Raw genomic sequence first — 18,965 nt, forward strand, 5'->3', positions numbered from 1 at the left:
TTGTTGGTCTCTCTCATGTCTGGGGTGGCTCAGCCCTGCAACTCATGCCTCATCCTCCAGCAGGCTAGCCTGGCCATGTTCTTGTAGTGAAAGCAGCGTCTAAAGAAAGAAAGCAGAAATGCACAGGAATTTTTTTTAAGTGTCTGCCTTTTTGAGTTCACTAAAATCCTATTGGCTAAAGTAGGTCACATGGCCAAGCCTAGTGTCAGAGTAGACAGCAATTAGAAATTATAGGGCAAAAAACTTGTATACAGGGAGGGAGCAGAAAATAGGCATTCATACAACCAGTCGTTTGAGTTGAACTAAAACATTAGTTGAAAGTCTCAAGTGCAGAGCAGTTAAAGACAGGGTTCTCTGGTTGTAGGGATGGGAGGTGGAGGCCCAGTGGCTGGTATAGCCTCGAGGAGGCTTCAGGGAGCAAGGATTGAGCCCCATGACACCACTTTTATTTAGCAGATAGGAAGCTGAGGCCCTGAGAGGGGACTCCCAGCCCAGCAGTCCCTTCTGAGCTCAGCTCGGGGACTCTGAGCCTGGCTGCAGCCTCACCCATACTCTCTCCTACCCCTTTTTCTCTCAGTCCTCCCAGAGCTGCAGTTCAGGCCGCCAGAACATCCGCCTGCAAAGTGACTCCAGCAGCAGCACACAGGTGACCTTCTGGAGGCCCCACCCCTTCCCCCCACCCTCCTCCCTCCAACCTGGAGTAATGGGATTGGAAGTCCCTCATCTACAGATCACATTGTGGTTTATTTGTTTTAGTTTTTTATACTAGCATTAAAAATTGAAGTTTTAGGAGTTCTCTTATGGTGCAGCGGGTTAAAGATCTGCCATTGTCACTGCAGCAGCTTGGGTTGCTGCTGTTGTACAGGTTCCACCCGCTGCCTGGGAACTTCCATGTGCTATGGGTGTAGCCAAAAAATAGTTGATGTTTACATGTATTACATAAATAATACATGAATCTCTTTTATCTATTAAAAAATAAAATATTACAGAGAAAACTAAATTTGGCTTTGACCATCCCTAACCCTCATATGCCCTGGCTAGAGATAACATTGCTATCATCAGTTTCCTGTGTATCCTTCCAGACCCTTCTGTATGCCTTTACATACATAGGAATATGTAGATGGCATATAAATAGTATGTTGCAATATTTAGTAGTCTTTTACATTTTCTAAATAAATGCTCTCAGAGGTGGTGTTCACCAGTCTTCCATTTCACTCAATGAAAAAAATTAACTCATTCTCACTCGATATTAAAGAAAACCAAGTGGAAAAAAGTTCATAGCATTGCACCTTTTGCATAAACAGAGGAAACAGTAATATGTATATATCTGCATCTATTTTCTAAAATGATGGAAGGATAACCCATAAACTAATGGGGAAATGGTTACCTAAGTGGGGAGAGAGGGGCACAAGGAAAGAAAATGCATTTCCCTGAATATATTTCATTTTATAGTTTTGACTTCAGAGTTAGGTAAGTTTTTTGCATGATTGAAAGCAATTCAAAAATAAATTTTTTAAAGCCTGAAACACATGAAATTAACAGTAAAGCTAGTTGGTGACATAGCCACAGAGGAGAAATATTTCAAGTGACCTTGGAATATGATCTCATACAATCTATCTTTGATAGGATATGACTGCAGACACAAAGAACCACAAATAAATGTTGTATATGTACCCTGGAGACTTTTCCATAATATTTCATACACATCTAAGTAATTTTGAAAGTCTGCCCATAATAGTCAACCACTTGGAGACCTTTTTAGCCTGTTTCTTGTGTTGTTAACTAATTTTTTACTTTAAAAAATTATATGCACATAATTTTAAATGCTGAAAGATAATCTTCCCTCACTTCAGTTCCCTAATACTCCATCCTCAGGGTCAACTGCAATGCTCTCTTTTTTCTTTCTGAATTATTCTGTGCCTATGTGTACATACAGAACACTTTTAAATTTTCTTAATTTAAAATGTTTTTATTTTTAAAATTTTATTGAAGTATAGTTGGTGAGCACTTTTTAATTTTTTGCAAATGGGAGCATGTGTTACACCTTGTTCTGCCTTACTCTTTTTACCAACTGTATAGTATTCCACTGCATGCATATTCCATATTTGAGCCCATCCCCTATAGACGGATATTTAGGTTACTGCTGGAAATAGCAGCACAACAGACATCCTGGTCCATTTGTCTTTGTACATCTTGTCTGCAGGTCTTTGAGTCTGTGGACGAGGTTGAGCAGGTAGAGGCAGAAGGCAGGTTGGAAGAGAAACAGCCCAAGATCCCCAATGGGAATGTGGTGAATGGCACCTGTTCCCCAGACTCTGGCCATCCTTCCTCCCACAACTTCTCCTCGGGTCTCTCAGAGCATTCGGAACCCAGCCTGAGCACAGAAGACAGTGTCATGGACGCCCAGCGCAGTGCCCCCCTGGTGCTTCGACCCAGGGACAGCAGTATGGATGATGGGCAGAGCAGTGAGGCCACCACTTCCCGGGATGAGGTCCCCCGTGAGGAGCTGGCGGTGCAGGACAGCCTGGAGAGTGATCTCATGGCCAATGAGAGCATGGACGAGTTCATGTCTGTTACTGGCAGCATGGACGTGGCTCTGCCCGAAAAGGAGGGCACTGTGATGGAGGGCTGGAGGGGCAGCGAGGTGGAAAAACATAACCAGGTGGACAGTGAGGACAACCTCTCAGAGGAGCCTGAGATGGAAAGTCTCTTCCCTGCCCTGGCTTCCCTGGCCGTGACCACTTCTGCCAACAATGAGGCGTCCCCTGTGTCTTCCAGTGGTGTCACCTACTCTGTAAGTATCCAGAGTTCTCCTCCACTCCATTTTCTGCCGTGGGGGGGGAGGATGGGAGTGTCCCACAAGCCTCAGTTATCCAGAAGGACCTCTGGTTCATTGCCTGTTCCTCATCACAGAGGGTCACTGTGAGTAGAAACCCTTTTGGGAGAGAAGATAATATAATACTTAAGAACACAGGTTTGGAGTTCCATGGATAAGAATTTGGTGCATTAGATTAAGGATCTGGTGTTGTCATTGCTGTGGCTCAAGGTCACTGCTCTGGCACTGGTTTGATCACTGGCCGAGGAACTATCATATGCTGGGGGCACAGCCACAAAAACCCAAGACAAACAAACAAAAGAAAAAAAACCAAAGCTTTGTAGTCAAACAGTACAGGGTTCAAATCCCAGCTGAGGCACATCCCTTTATCTTTCCAAGCCTCAGTGTCTACCTATTTAGTACCTTCCTCCTTGAGTTGTTTTCAGAACTAGCGAGTCAAGTCCTCTGAGCTTGGCCCAAAGTGATCAATAGCAACCCTGATGGTGACATCTTGTTTAAACTCAGGTCCAGTATCTTTAATTTTTTAAAAATTATTTATTTAGTTATTTCCCACTGTACAGCACGAGGACCAAGTTACACATACGTGTATACATACTTTTTCCTCCCATTGTTGTGCAGTATCCTTCAAACATTGGCATTTACCTTCTTGCCAAAAAGCCCAGAGCAGACGACATCAACTGAAAGGAAGACTTTCTGAGCCAGGCACCGTACATCCATTTTCATTTAAAGAACTTATTATTTCTATCACAAAGAGTCAAACAGACAAGGCTGGATCCAAAAACCAGAAATTGTCTGCCCCACCTCTTCCTATATAGCTTCCCCTAGAAGCAGTCGTAGTTACCTATTCTGCCCAAATTATTTGATGTTTACTCCCATGTCGGTAAATAACCTACTTATATTGCTACTTCTTGATCTTTTCTTGGCTTTTTTTTTTCCGGTTATAGACATTCTCTTTTGCCTCCCCACATGGAGGATGAGGATTTAGTCCTATTCTTTCCCCACCTCCACACCCTCACCACACAAGTGAAACCATTCCAATCCCCAACTATCCACCATAGTTATAATAATTGTAGTTAAATGACTGTTTGGTGTTTGCATTATTATAGCAAAATAATGTGTGCAGCAACCTGTATATGTTTGTTCTTTCCTGTAAAAAAATTGTTTTTCCAGATGTGTTTTCATTTCTTTGTCTGTTTTCTTTTTATTCACATATGTTGTTACATATATATATATTGTTAATTCAGCCCTCCACAACTCTGCCAGTTTTCTGAATCTCTTCTGAAGCAATCAGACACGTGAGGTTTTCTATTCATTTTGTATGTCTAAAGAATTCTCTCCAAAAGCCTCTGGCCTTCCCCAGTCCATGGTACCTGATGGATAGCTGTCATTCTAGGTCTTTCTTCATCATTGTCTCAAGGTTACATTTGCTTCTCTTCTATTTCCTGTATCTCATGTCTTTCTCTTTCTTAGTTTACATTTGTTGGGGGGGGAGCACATACTAAATTAGATTTCACTCTTTCTGTTTTTCATTCCTTCTTATATCTCAAGCCTTTAGTCTGAGGTAGCTGTCGTTTTGTATGAACTGCATTCTTTAGAGTTCCCTTTAGCAATGTCTCTCTTGCTTTGTGTCTTTTTTTTTGGGGGGGGGGGATTTTTTTTTTTTTTTTTTTTTTGCTTTTTAGGCAATACCCACAGCATATGGAAGTTCTCAGGCTAGGGGTCGAATTGGAGCTGTAGCTGCCAGCCTGTGCCACAGCAACGCCAGATCCAAGCCACATCTTCAACCTACACCACAGCTGACGACATTGCTGCATCCTTGACCCACTGAGCAGGGCCAGAGATCGAACCCACATCCTCATGGATCCTAGTCAGGTTCGTTAACCGCTGAGCCATGAAGGGACCCTCTATTCTGTGCCTGTCTTGAAAGGCCCTCATTTTGCCCTCATTCTTGAAAGATATTTTCACCAAATAAGCAACCCTAGATTGCAGTTACTTTCTCACTGTATTTTGAAGATATGATTCTACTGTTTTCTGCATCCCATTGTTGCTGTTGAGAAATCAGGCATCTATCTCATTTTCATTTCTTCAAAGATAATCTGCTTTTCTCTTTGGCTGATTCTAAGTTTCTCTTTTTGGTATTATGCGTCATAGGTGTCTAGGAGTGCCCTTTTGTGTGTGTGTGTGTGTGTGTGTGTGTGTGTGTGTGTGTGTGTCTTTTGTCTTTTTAGGGCTGCACTTGTGGCATATGGAGATTCCCAGGCTAGAGGTCAAATTGGAGTTATAGCTGCCAGCCACAGCCACAGCAGCACGGGATCACAGCCACGTCTGTACCTGCACCACAGCTCATGGCAATGCTGGATCCTTAACCGGTTGAGCAAGGCCTAGGGATCGAACCCACATCCCCATGGATACTAGTCGGGTTCATTAACAATGGAGCCACAACGGGAACTCCCTAGGTGTGTGCTTCTTTTTCTATTTTCAGGTTAGCGGTTTGTGGGGATTTATGCATCTGAAAATTAATGTATTTAGTACTGCAAAATTCTCATCTGTTGTTCATTTGACTGTTGCTACTTCCCAATATTTCATCTCCTTCTGTAGGTCTGATTAAATGTTTGTTCAGCATTCTCATATTGTTCTTCATATATATTATATGTATCTTTCATTTTGTTACCTCTTCATCCTTCTCTGCTGAATCCTGGATAGTTTCTTTAGAACTATTTTCAACTCACCAATACTTTCTTCAGTAGTGTCTAATTTTCTGTCACATGTCTCTAGTGACTTTTCAATATGCTTTTTAGTTTTATTTAGCTTGTTTTCAAACCTGCCACAAAATGACTTACTTGATTATTTTTATAGTCCTTTTACTCTCTACTCATTTTTATTTTTATTTTATTTATTTATTTATTTATTTTGTCTTTTTTAGGGCTGCACCCACGGCATATGGAGGTTCCCAGGCTAGGGGTCAAATTGGGGCTACAGCTGCCAGCCTACACCACAGCCACAGCAATGCCAAATCCGAGCTGTGTCTGCAAACTACACCACAGCTCTCGGCAATGCCAGATCCCACTGAGCAAGGCCAGGGATTGAACCCACAACCTCATGGTTCCTAGTCAGATTCGTTTCCACTGTACCACGATGGGAACTCCTCTACTCATTTTTAATCTCTCAAAATTTTTCTTTAAAAGGGTCAAACACACCTATTTTACATTCTATTCCTGATCATTCTAATACCTGAAGCCCTTGCAGATCTGGTTCTCCTCTCCGAAGTTTATACTGGCTGTCACTCACAGTGCCTTTTTTCTCTGAGTGTTTTGTGATTTTTGAACATGAGCTTATATTTATTAGAACTTTATCTGCTGCAATATTCATCAAGAAAAGGTTTTTTCTTCTTCCTTGTACCCCAGGGAACCTGAGTTGATTTAACTAAATTCTCTGTTCTCTCAGACCAGCAAATAGTGAGAATTTGGGTTATGTGTAAGTTATAAGCCTGATTTGAGGCTGTTAATTATTCAGGGGAGCTATCTTATTAACTTAAGTTAGCACCTATGTTTAAGAAAGGCAGTTGTCCTTGAGACATCATTTTTTTCCTACTTTTCTTTTACTGGGGGTGTGGCTTTGTGGAAGTCCTGCCTTAATGCAAGAAGGTGTCTTGGATTTCTTACCTTGAGGGAAGCCAGAAAACCATGAAACCCAAGCCTAAATTTTCCCTGACTGCCAGCTTTCCTCAAGGCAAAAGCCAGCTTTGGTATTTTCTTGCCTTTCTGAATGAATTTTTGGCCTTTCAGGGTTTCTTATTTTTCTTGCCATATCATTGAACCATTTCATCAAGATTGTCGGGTCAAGGCAGATTGTCAGAACTGGACTTGTGTTCAATTCTTCTATTCTTATCCAGTTTTCACTGGGGAAGGATGCATTTCCAGCCACAGTTATAACTCTCCCTTAGTTTCTTCATCTATAAAATGGGGATAATAATTCTGTATACCTCATAGGATTATTTGTTTTATAGAGGAAAAAATGAAGAGAACTTTCATTGTACAAAGTGAAAGAGGCTTTCTCAGGAAATAGCAACAAAAAGAAAGGCAAGTACCTGACTGGTCTAGATAAAGGAAGTTTTTTTCAGTGATGACAGGAGAAGGCTAGGAGCAGAAGGAGTCACTGGAAGACAACCCCTGTGAGAAGCTGGGGTGTAATTTTTCTTTTCCTCCCCTCCTGGGGGTCCACAGCCGGAGCTGCTGGACCTGTACACAGTGAACCTGCACCGCATCGAGAAGGACGTGCAGAGGTGTGACCGCAACTACTGGTACTTCACTCCTGCCAACCTGGAGAAGCTACGGAACATCATGTGCAGGTGGCTGGGACGCGGGGTGGGTCTGTAGGGAATTGTGGGGGATGGCAGAGGTGCAGGCTATAGGGAGCCCAGTATAATCCCACTCTCTGCAGCTGGCATCATACCCAGCTCAAACCCTATTTCAGCCCATGCTGACAATAATATAATAATCAAGTAACAATAGTAATAGAGAACATTTATTAAGCACCTCCTGCATACCAGATACTATCTTGAGCCCTTTACTAACATCATTTCACTTGGTACTTACACCAAGTCTGTGAGGGAAGTGTCCTCCCCTTTTATAGGTGAGGAAATGGAGGCTCAGAGGGGTAATCCCTAGCTCAGGGTACCCCTGGTGAGCAGTGGCTGAATGGAAACTCATAACCTATTTCTCTTAGGCTCTGGAATCTGTGCTTTATTTCTTTAAGCAAAGATATGGGGCTACTTATTACTTTTCATTAAATGTTAAATATTTTATTTCTTAAAATATGAAAGTAATCCATGCTTATTAAAATCTAAATCAACCAAAGAAATCAGAAGTTCATAAAGTGTAAGAGAAACTTGTCCTTTTATATCCAGTCATCGGTGCCACTCACTGAAAAGAAGAAACTGCTGCTAATGGTTTAGTGACTATTCTCTGAGGCCATATGTTTTATACCATATGGTATACTCTGTTATATACAATATCATGCTATATAACATATATTACCTAATTATATAAATATATAGTATATAATTACACTATATAATATTATACTGTATAACATATAGTATAATATGAATCCATGTGTGTTAATATATTAATATTTATTTAAATATTTAATGCCTAATGTATTATGCTATATAATTATATAGTATATGAGTATATCATACAATATAGTTATACTATGTAATATATTATACAATATAACATGAATACACACATTTTAATTTTTAAAATTTACCTATGTATAATTATGCTATAAACTGTTTTTCTACAGCTTGATTTTTATACTTGGCAGTACATCCTGAACTTCCTTCCATGCTACTCTAACTCAGGGTTTGCAAACCACTACTTCAGCCCACGGGCCAAATCTGGTCCACCATTTGCTTTTGTAAATAACATTTTTTCAAATCAGCCATCCCCATTTGTTTGTGTATTATTTATGAATGCTTCTGCAGAAAGTTCATTAACTTTAATATAGTATGCTACCTTAAAATTAAAAATTGCTAGGGGAGAAGGAAGGATAGACTGACTTTTGTCTACTTATAGCAACCAGGAGAAATCATGGAAAGCCTCACAGAGGTAGTGACCTTCAAGATGGATTATGGCAAAATGAGAAAACACTGAAGAAATCATTTGGCATTGAAGTTAAGAGCACATACACTGGAGTGAGGACATCTGTGTTCAAATCCTATATCTACCATGTATTATTAATGACTTGGTCCATGTCACTTAAATCTCTGGGCCTCATTCTCTTTATCTGTGAAATGGGATAATAATAGTAACTTTATCATTTGATATTTTGAGAATTAAATGATGCGATACGTGTATAGTAGACTGAGCATTTAGTAAATGCTCAGTAAATGTTAGTTATTGTTATTAAGGGGCAGATGGGAATTCCAGACAGAGGGAACTGCTAGTACAAAAGCAAAGAGGCATGAATGCATGATTCATTTGTACAAAGGTAAATACCTCAGTGTGGCTGGAAGGGAATGAGTACCAGGAAGTGATGTGTGAGACTGTAAAGACAGATTGGGCGGAAGCACGCGCCCCCAGTAAAGGAGTTTGAACATTGTCCTGTCATCCACTGGGGAGGCTGTGAAGGTTTTTGAGCATGCAGTGGTCTCCTTGAGCTGAGTTTTAGGAAGGGTATCCTTGTGACTGAGCATAGGATATTGAAAGAGAGTGAGACTGGGGATGAAGATGCAGGCAGGAGGCTGAGAAACTGGTCCAAATGAAAGATGGGGGACCAAATCAGGGTGTAGGTAAAGGAGGAGTGGGTTGGAGAGGCAGATGGTGAGTGCCATCACTGGGCATCTTGTGTCTCTTTTGTAGCTACATCTGGCAGCACATTGAGATTGGCTATGTCCAGGGTATGTGTGACCTTCTGGCTCCACTGCTGGTCATTCTGGATGATGGTGAGTGTGTCTTCCTTGCCTCAGGCCTATGGATGCAGTTCTTTTCCCACTACAGAGAAGAGGAGTTAACCTCACTTTGTGACTCCATGAAATGGGTCAGTACGGTGCTCAGAAAACTTGTCTAGTGAACACCTTATTTCCTAGTGAAATAAAAAGTTCTCTTATTCCATGGTGACCAACATTTATTGCCAAGTGCCACACCCATCTAGGTTTTTATTTTACTGGTTGTATAAACATGAATGAGAACAACAACAAAAAACTCAGACCCAGATGGATACTGTTGAATTCTACCAAACAGTTAAAGAAGAATGAACACCAATTCTTCATAAACTCTTCCAAGATATATAGAAGAGGAACGAACACCTCCTAGCTCATCCTATGTGGACCCACTGGTACCCTGATACCAATACCAGACAAAGACATCACAAGAAAACTGCAGACCAATATCCTTTATGAAATCAAAGGCAAAAATTCTCAACAAAACACTAGCAAACTGAATCCATCGGGATACAAAAAGGATTATATATCATGACCTAAAGGAGTCTATCCCAGGAATGCAGGGCTGGTTCAATGTATGAAAATCAATTGATGAAATTCAGTACATTCATAGGATAAAGGACAAAAATTACACGATCATTTCAGTTGACAAAGAGATGTCATTTGACCAAATTCAACAGCCTTTTCATGACAAAAACATTCAGCAAGCTAGGAATAAAAGAGAGCTTCCTCAACGTGATAAAAAGCATCTGTGAAAAACCTACAACTTGAGATCCTGCTGTGTAGCACTGGAAACTATGTCTGGTCACTTATGATGGAGCATGATAATGTGAGAAAAAAGAGTGTATACATGTATGTGTAACTGGGTCACCATGCTGTACAGTAGAAAATTGATAGAACACTGTAAACCAGCTATAATGGAAAAAAAATAAAAATCATAAAAAAGGAAAAACCTACAACTAACATCATACTTAATGATGAAATACTAAACACTTCCCACCTAAGGTCAAGAGTAAGACAAGGATGTCCACTTTTGCCACAAAAAGTCCTAGCCTGGACAATTAAGGAAGAAAAAGAAATAAAAGCATCCAGATTGGAAAGGAAGTAAAACCATCTATATTCACAGATGACATGATTTTTCATATAGAAAATTTTAAGGAGTCAAAAACTATTAGAACTAATAAACAAGTTTGGCAAGGTTGCAAGATATAGAACCTACGTAAAAGTTAATTGTATTTCTATACAATTGCAATGAACCATCTAAAAATGAAATTAGGAAAGCAATTCCATTTGTAATAGAATCTAAAAGAATAAAATACTTAAGAATAAGTTTAACAGAAGTTCAAGATTTGTACACCAAAACTATAAAACATTGCTAAAAGCAGTAAACGAGATACGCAAAAACTTAGAGTTATTTTTCTTCCAGTGTGCATGTAACTCTTAATTGATTTGAGGTTGCAGATAGACCAACAGATTTAACAAAAGAACAACCAAAAAAAAAAAAAAAAAAGACTACTAAATTGGATTCTCTGTCATCTCTCACTGAACAGTGAATAGGCCTTCATTATACATCCAGCTGAGATTGCCAAATATACCATAAAGAACAAATCCCCAGTCATTGCTGCTGCCAATTTGGACTATCTTATTGAAGGTGTACATGCCAGAAATAAAAACAAATACATAATATCAGCAGAAAAAGAGAAAAGAACTAGAAGTTCAGAGAAGTTAAAAGTTCTGACCACCCAGGATTCAAGATATGCAGAATCAAGAAAAGATGTACAGGCAGGTTGATTTAATTTGTCTCTGTTAGATTAATCCCCTCAAACATCTCAGTGGATGACCTTCAGAACAGATCAGATATAATTTTTAGAAGATTATGAGACTCTTTCATACAAATAACATGAACACATGACAAAGGTTTTATTCAGCTTGTTAATGAGGAAACCAGTAAGATATGAGAACTGGCTTCAAGAGCATTTGAGAAACTGTATGTTTTAGCAACATTAAGATAAGATTGCTACCAGAAGGAGTTCCTGCTGTGGCTCAGGGGAAATGAACATAATACCCATGAGGACACAGGTTCAATCCCTGGCCTCATTCAGCGGGTCAGGGATCTGGCAACGCCGTGAGCTGTGGTGTAGGTTTGCAGACACAGCTTGGATCCCACGTTACTGTAGGTGTGTTTGTGGCTAGCAGCTGTAGCTCTGATTTGACCCCTAGCCTGGGAATTTCCACATGCCATGGGTACGGCCCTCAAAAGGAGAAAAAAAAAAAAAAAAGATTGCTGCCAGAGAGGCAAATATAGAGACAGAAAAGGGTTTGGTGGTGGTGTACAGGGTGGTGCCCAGAGAGGGAAAGAGGTGATGACTGCTGATGTCTATAGGGCCCCTTCCGAGGGTGATGAAGATGTTCTGAAATTAGAGATGATGGCTCACAAGCATGAATATAACCAAACCACTAAATTAGACATTTAAAAGCATGAATGTTATGGTATATAAACCTCAATAAGGCTGTTTAAAAATGAGGAGTATAATGCCCTGCTCAGGGCTGAGCATAGTGCCCTCTTTCCAAAAATTTCAGTGTAGAAGGGGGTGAGAGGTGAGAGGAACCATACAATGGGGAAACCTGAAAACACTGCCTCAATCAGGTGATCAAGGTCAGAACCCACCCTAAATCACATTGATAATATGGACCATTGATAGCTTGTGATTAAAATGGCACATTCCCTAGGTGGTCTTTTTTTTTTTTTTTTTTTTTTTTTTTTTTAGGGCTGCGCCTGTGGCATATGGAACTCCCCAGGCTAAGGGTCGAATCAGAGCTGCAGCTGCCAGCCTGAGCCACAGCCACAGCAACACCAGATCTGAGCCTTATCTGTAACATGCTGCAGCTCATGGCAATGCCAGATCCTTAACCCACTGAGTGAGGTCAGGGATCAAACCTGCATCCTCATGGATACTAGTCAGGCTCTTAACCCGCTGAGCCACAATGGGAACTCCCCCTGTGTGGTCTTACACCCAATACCACCTAATCCCAGTCTTATCATGAGGAAAACATCAGACAAATTCCAATAGAGAGGCATCCCATAGAATACCTGATAAGTGCTTTTCATAACTGTCAAGCTCATCAAAAACACGCAAGAGCTGACACACTGCCATAGCCAAGAGAAACCTGAGGAGAGCTGACAACTCTCGTGTGTCGTGTAGTTCTTGGGAAGAAAAAAAAAAAAAAGACGTAAGATAAAAAAAAACAAAAAAACCCTATGGGCTTGAGTTAGTTATGTATCATCATTAATTGTAACAAATGTACCATAATAATAGAAGATGTAGTAATGGGGAAACTAGGTGTGGCATATGTGGAAACTCTCTACATGCTTTCTCAATTTTTCTGTAAGTCTGAAGTTCTGGAAAATGAAGTCTTTAAGAAAAAATGAATGAAATTCTACTGTGCTTTGAGGGACCTTTCCATAACTTTCCCCAAAGTTACTAGCTGTTAAGAGAAAAAGAGGTACTGTTTTTCAAATAAATATTTTTAAACACTGAGTTGAAGAATATAAAACAGATTTTTTAATTACAGGACTTCTCAGAGCATTGTCTTTCTTAATATATGTAGTGGCTCACTAAGCAGCATTTCCCAATGTTATCTGACCATTCTTTGCATAAGGCCTGCAAATACGCTTCTGATATTAACAATTGTTATTTTAATACAGTGGTTCCCAAACTTGAGAATTTCATGAACTCTGTAGATTTTTTTTTAAGCTTGGGACCAGGACTCTTATAATAACCTATAATGAAAGAGAATGTAAAAATAAGAATACATAATGTGAAAAAAATATATAAAGTCTTTTATATATAGAAATTCTGTTTTAGATCATTTTGTGCACATTGTAAGTCAACTTTTTTTTTTTTTTTTTTTTTTTTTTTTGTCTTTTTGTCTTTCCTAGGGCCGCTCTCGCGGCATATGAAGGTTCCCAGGCTAGGGATCTAATCAGAGCCGTAGCTGCCAGCCTAGGCCAGAGCCACAGCAACGTGGGATCCAAGCCACATCTGCGACCTACACCACAGCTCATGGAAACACCGGATCCTTAACCCACTGAGCAAGGGCAGGGATTGAACCCACAACCTCGTGGTTCCTAGTCGGATTCATTAACCACTGAGCCACGACGGGAACTCCATAAATCAACTATATTTTAATAAGAATGTTTTTTTAAAATTTCAGACCAAACTGTCAACTTGTTATTTATAGCAAGTAGGGATCTTTAAAACAGAGCATTTGCTGAAGACATCTCAATATCTCTAAGGGAGAAAGTGTGTGATAAAGATTGGAGAGCATTCCTTGGAATGGTATACATGGATACTCTGCTGTTTCACGTTTGTCTTATGTTTCTCATTTGGCCGTGTACTTTGTGAACAGCTTGGGACCATCAGTTTGAGACCTCGAGTTCTTTGGGTTGTGGCAGAGATGACTGTTTTTCCTGTACTCTTTCCCTAGAGGCCCTCGCCTTCAGCTGCTTCACAGAGCTCATGAAGAGGATGAACCAGAACTTCCCCCATGGAGGTGCCATGGACACTCACTTTGCCAACATGAGGTCACTAATCCAGGTATGACCTGGTCTCACAGTAATACAGTTTATTCTAGCTCAACCCAGTGGACCGAAAGTCAGTTTACCAGCCATGCCTAGTTTTAAGTTGATTCAGTAATTCAGTCCTTCTTAATTCGTTTCAACCCAACTCAACCCAGTTGAGTTAAACTAAAAAACTCAATTCAACTCAACCTCTAAATTGAACAGAAAACTCAATTCAGCTCAACTTTAACAAGTCATTTCAGCTCCACTGGACTCATTCCCACTGAGCGTTTACTTGGTCCAGGCTCTGTGGCTACAACAATGAACAAGTGGTCCTTGCCCTTAAAAAGATGTTTGAGTTGTATTGATTCTTTTCCTCAAAGTACAGACAGACCTTGGAGGTATTGTGGGCTTTGGTTCTAGACCACTGCAATTAAGTAAATATTGCAATAAAGGAAGTCAAAGGAATTTATTAGGTTTCCCAGTGCATATAAAATTATATTTACATTAATTATAGTTTTTTAAGTGTGCAATAGCATTATGTCTAAAAAACAATCTGTTATGTCTTAATTAAAAAATACTTTATTGCTAAAAATGTTAACCCTTGTCTGAGCTTTCAGTGAATTGTAGTAGGGACATCAAAGATCAGTGATCACAGATCAGCACAATAAATATAATAATAATAAATTTTGAAATATTGAGAAAATTACCAAAATATGACATAGGCACAAAGTGAGTAAATGCAGTTAGGAAAATGTCAGTAGTAGACTTGCTTGACGGAGAGTTGCCACAAACCTTCAATTTGTAAAAAAATTGAGTATCTTCAAAGTGCAGTAAAACAAGATATGCCTGTAATGTTTTGGTATATTTCACACACACAGTGTTACAGAAATATAATTCACATACCATAAAATTCACCCTTTTAAAATGTGCAATTCACTGGATTTTAGAATATTCACAGTGGTGAAACCATCACCACCATTTGATTTCAGAACATTTTTATAACCTCCAAAAGAAAATCCATACCCATTTGTCAGTCCTTCTCCCCAGCCCTCCTAGAAACCACTAACCTACTTTCTGTCTCTGTAGATGTATCTGTATTGGACATTTCATATAAATGGAGTCACACAATATGTGGCTTTTTGAGTCTGGCTTTTTTCACTTTAGCATAATGTTTTCAAGGTCCATCCATTTGTAGCATGTATCACTACATCATTCCTTTTTATTGCGTGTATAGACCACATTTTGTTTATTCATTCATCCTTCAATGGACATTTGGGTCATTTCCACTTTGGGGCTATCATGAATAATAGCTGTTGTGCACATTCATGCATGAGGTTTTTTTTTTTTTTTTGGACCTAGGTTTTTGTTTCTCTTGAGGATATGCCCAGGAATGGAATTACAGCTGCATCAGTTCACATTCCCACCAGTAGTGTAGGAGGGTTCCAATTTCCCTACATCCTCGCCAACATTTTGTTGTCTGTCATTTTATTATAGCCATCCTAGTGCATGTGAAATGGTATTTCATCATGGTTTTGATCTGCATTTTCCTAATTACTAATGATGGTAAGCATCTTTCATGTGCTTATTGGCTATTTGCATATCTTTTTTAGAGAAATGACTGGGTTAGGTTAAGCTAGGTTGATTTCCTGTTTGCATTATTTTTAAACTCCACCTGGTTGTTAAGGACTGTATGGTGTCCAGTATGGGGCTTATAGCATCGTTTATTCAGCTGTTCCCTCTGGTCCAGCCTTTTTCCAATTTCCTTCCTCTGACAGATCCTGGACTCAGAGCTCTTTGAGTTGATGCATCAGAATGGGGACTACACTCACTTTTACTTCTGCTATCGCTGGTTCCTGCTGGATTTCAAGCGAGGTACAGACTTCAAACTGGGACCTTGTTCCCAGACTCTTTGTAGCAGAAGCTCAGGGAAAAAGATGTCACGAAGGTGAGGCTGGGGGTGTTGGAACAGAGCCAGTGGAAGAGAATAATGCCCATTGTTGAGTTCTGACCATTAGTTCACCTACCTTATCCTGCAGAGACATTATGTGGTAGGTGTTGCAATTTCCATTTTACAGATGAGGAAACCAAGGCTGAGAAGAACTAAATTCAGAGCTAAGAATGATGGAGCCAGGATTTGAGGTCCCTCTCCATGTGCCTAAGCCCAGTTTCCTTCCTTTCTATTTTTAAAAAATTTTTAATTTTTTTATTGAAGGATAGTTGCTTTATGTTGTGTTACTTTCCAGGTTACAGCAAAGTGATTCAGTTATATATATGAATTCTTTTTCATATTCTTTTCCATTATAGCTTATTATATGATACAGAACATAGTTCCCTGTACTACACATTAAGACCTTGTTGTTTATCTATTTTATATATGTATTAGTGTGTATCTATTAATCCCAGATCCCTAATTTATCCGTCCCTTCCCTTTCCCATGTGGTAACCATAAATTTGCTTTCTATGCTCGTATGTTTCTGTTTTGTAAATAAGTTCATTTGTATCATATTTTTAGATTGCACATATAAGTGATATCATGTGGTATATGTCTTTCTCTGTCTGACCTACCTCACTTAATATGATAACCTCTAGGTCCATCCATGTTGCTGCAAATGGCATAATTTCATAATTTTTTATGGCTGAGTAGTATTTTATTGTATGTGTGTGTACACACATACCACACCTTCTTTATCTGCTTATCTGTCATTGGATAGGTTGCTTCTATGGTAAAGAGCTAATATTTTGAATGCTTATTGCTACATATTTTATTACTATGGGATATTTACATCATTAACATATTAAATGAAATCACCTTTATTTTATTGAAGTATATTTGATTTATGCTTTGTTAATTTCTGCTGTACTGCAAAGTGATTCAGTTAACGTGTGTATATATATAATATACATATATATACATATTCTTTTAAATAATATTCTTTTCCATTATGGTTTTTTGTTTGTTTATTTGTTTATCTTTTTGCCATTTCTTGGGCCGCTCCCACGGCATATGGAGGTTCCCAGGCCAGGGGTCTAATCGGAGCTGTGGCCACTGGCCTATGCCAGAGCCACAGCAACGCAGGATCCGAGCTGTGTCTGCAACCTACACCACAGCTCACAGCAACACCAGATCCTTAACCCACTGAGCAAGGCCAGGGATCAAACCTGCAACCTCATGGTTCCTAGTCGGATTTGCAAACCACTGAGCCACAACAGGAACTCCATTATTATGTTTTTTGTTTTTGGGGGTTTTTTTTGGCTGCACCCACAGCATGTTCACTGGCCAAGGGCCAGGGCAGGGACAGGTCAGCATAAATCAAACATGTCCTTGGTCCAGGGATCAAATCCCTTCCACAGTTGTGACCTGTGCCACAGCTGCAGCAACACTAGATCCTTAACCACTGTGCCACAGAGGACATCCTCCATTATGGTTTATCACAGGATACTGAATATAGTTCCCTCTGCCAAACAGTGGGACCTTGTTGTTTATCCACCCTATATAATAGTTTGCATCTGCTAATCCCAAACGCCCAATCCATCCCTCCCCCGCTCCCCCTTCCCAACCACAAGTCTGTTCTCTTTGTCTGCCTTCCATTCTATTTAGCTGCTTATCAGAGACCAAGAACTCTGATGCCTATGGAGCATCTTTCACAAATGACTTAGAAGTGAGGTCTAACACAGTGCATTGCTATCATGCAAATGTGGGTGATGCTAATAATATCTAACCTGTATGGAGGTATCTCTCAAGGACTAGGTACCATGCTGAGCCATTGCTATGTATTATATCTTCAGTCCTTTGTTACCGGTGTCATCACCCACTTACAGATGAGTAAAAAGAAGGGCTTATGGAGGGAAATAACTAGCCCAAGGTCACCTTGCTAGTAAGCAATGGAGCCAGGATTCAGAGTGAGTTTATTGGACGTGGGAAGCCTTACTTTTCACCATTGCTCTGTTCTGTCTCTTTATTAGACTCAGAGGCAGCAGCCCGCTGGGCCTCTGTGTAGGCGAAAGGGAAATACCTGCATGGGTGTGAAAGGGGACAGAGGGGGCAGGGAGAGAGGGGGACACTGACCAAGGGGCAGAGCAGGGACAGGTCAGCATAAATCAAATCTATACGTGCCCCGTTCCTCCGTTTACAGGATGTCAGAGCTGGAAAGTTACAACCTACCTTGTTTACGTAGCGTGTTCTACAGAAGGGAAAAACTGAGGCTTCTGTCAAATGACAGTGTCCAGGTCTCAGCCTCTGGCCTGAGCTCTGTCCACTCCCCCAGAAGGGCAGAGCATGGCTGGCCCTGGATTATTCCCAAGGGAAGGCGGCACTGTGAGCTCTGTGACTGACTTTCTCCCTGTGTGTGTGTGTGTGTGTGTGTGTGTGTGTTGATGTCTTGACAGAACTCATCTATGATGATGTCTTCTCTGTCTGGGAGACCATTTGGGCAGCCAAACACGTCTCGTCCGCCCACTATGTGCTGTTCATCGCTCTGGCGCTGGTGGAGGTCTACCGTGACATCATCCTGGAGAACAACATGGATTTCACAGATATCATCAAATTTTTTAATGGTACCCACATGACCTGGGTCTCATCTGAGGGATGCAGGCTTTTGGAGGGCCCCTTCCCAGGGTTTCGGGAGGGATGGAGGGTCACTGAGATTGATGCATGATGAAGGAGTTGGAGGGGATTCTGCCCACTTCTCATGGCTATTTCCAAATGGATGAGTTGATGTCTTGTAATGTTGAGTGATCCCTGAGTGGGAGCTAGGGTTGAAATCAGGCTCAGGGGCCAACCCTGCCTCTGCCAGGAACCAACTGTGCCATGGACACTTCTCCTCTCTCTAAACATATGTGTCCTCAACTGTGAAATGGGGTAACTGTCTGCTTCAGAGAGTTGACAAGTATAAGGAAACCAAGTATAAAGAGGCAGTTGAAATGGCATGAAAAAGGCATAGCCTTTGAAAACAAACAGATGTGGATTCTACTCCCAGCCTTGCCTTTGGGAGCTGTGTGACCTTGGACACGTGACTTCACATCTCGGCTTCATATTCCTTGGGGATAAAATGGTACTAACACTTCCCTCATAGAGATATCTGGAGGATGAAATGAGACCACATGGATATAAAGCCCATCAA

At 40.4% G+C, this 18,965-nt stretch overlaps 1 protein-coding gene across 15 annotated transcripts in view; it reads left to right on the top strand.

Annotated features, from left to right (window-relative positions):
* SGSM1 (small G protein signaling modulator 1) overlaps positions 1–18,965 on the top strand; it is a 92,864-nt gene that overhangs the window by 68,695 nt on the left and 5,204 nt on the right. For 14 of the 15 annotated variants that reach the window (XR_014826449.1, XR_014826450.1, XR_014826451.1 and 11 more), the window contains 7 exons: positions 578–646; positions 2,204–2,794; positions 7,060–7,184; positions 9,202–9,284; positions 13,770–13,879; positions 15,621–15,717; positions 18,232–18,399. Coding sequence is in view for 10 of the 15 variants with exons in the window: in XM_013982985.3 (XP_013838439.1) it covers positions 578–646; positions 2,204–2,794; positions 7,060–7,184; positions 9,202–9,284; positions 13,770–13,879; positions 15,621–15,717; positions 18,232–18,399 (1,243 nt within the window). In the remaining 5 variants the exon portion in view is untranslated. Of the gene's footprint in view, positions 1–577; positions 647–2,203; positions 2,795–7,059; positions 7,185–9,201; positions 9,285–13,769; positions 13,880–15,620; positions 15,791–15,920; positions 16,665–18,231; positions 18,400–18,965 lie in introns of those variants that run through there. The other variant, XM_084994631.1, reaches the window with a different exon arrangement.

This window comes from Sus scrofa, chromosome 14 (genome assembly GCF_054392235.1).
Source record: "Sus scrofa isolate SSC_HxYL_T2T_F1_AM1 chromosome 14, Sscrofa_HxYL_maternal_Yorkshire_Landrace_v2.0, whole genome shotgun sequence".
In the NCBI taxonomy this organism is placed as follows: domain Eukaryota; kingdom Metazoa; phylum Chordata; class Mammalia; order Artiodactyla; family Suidae; genus Sus; species Sus scrofa.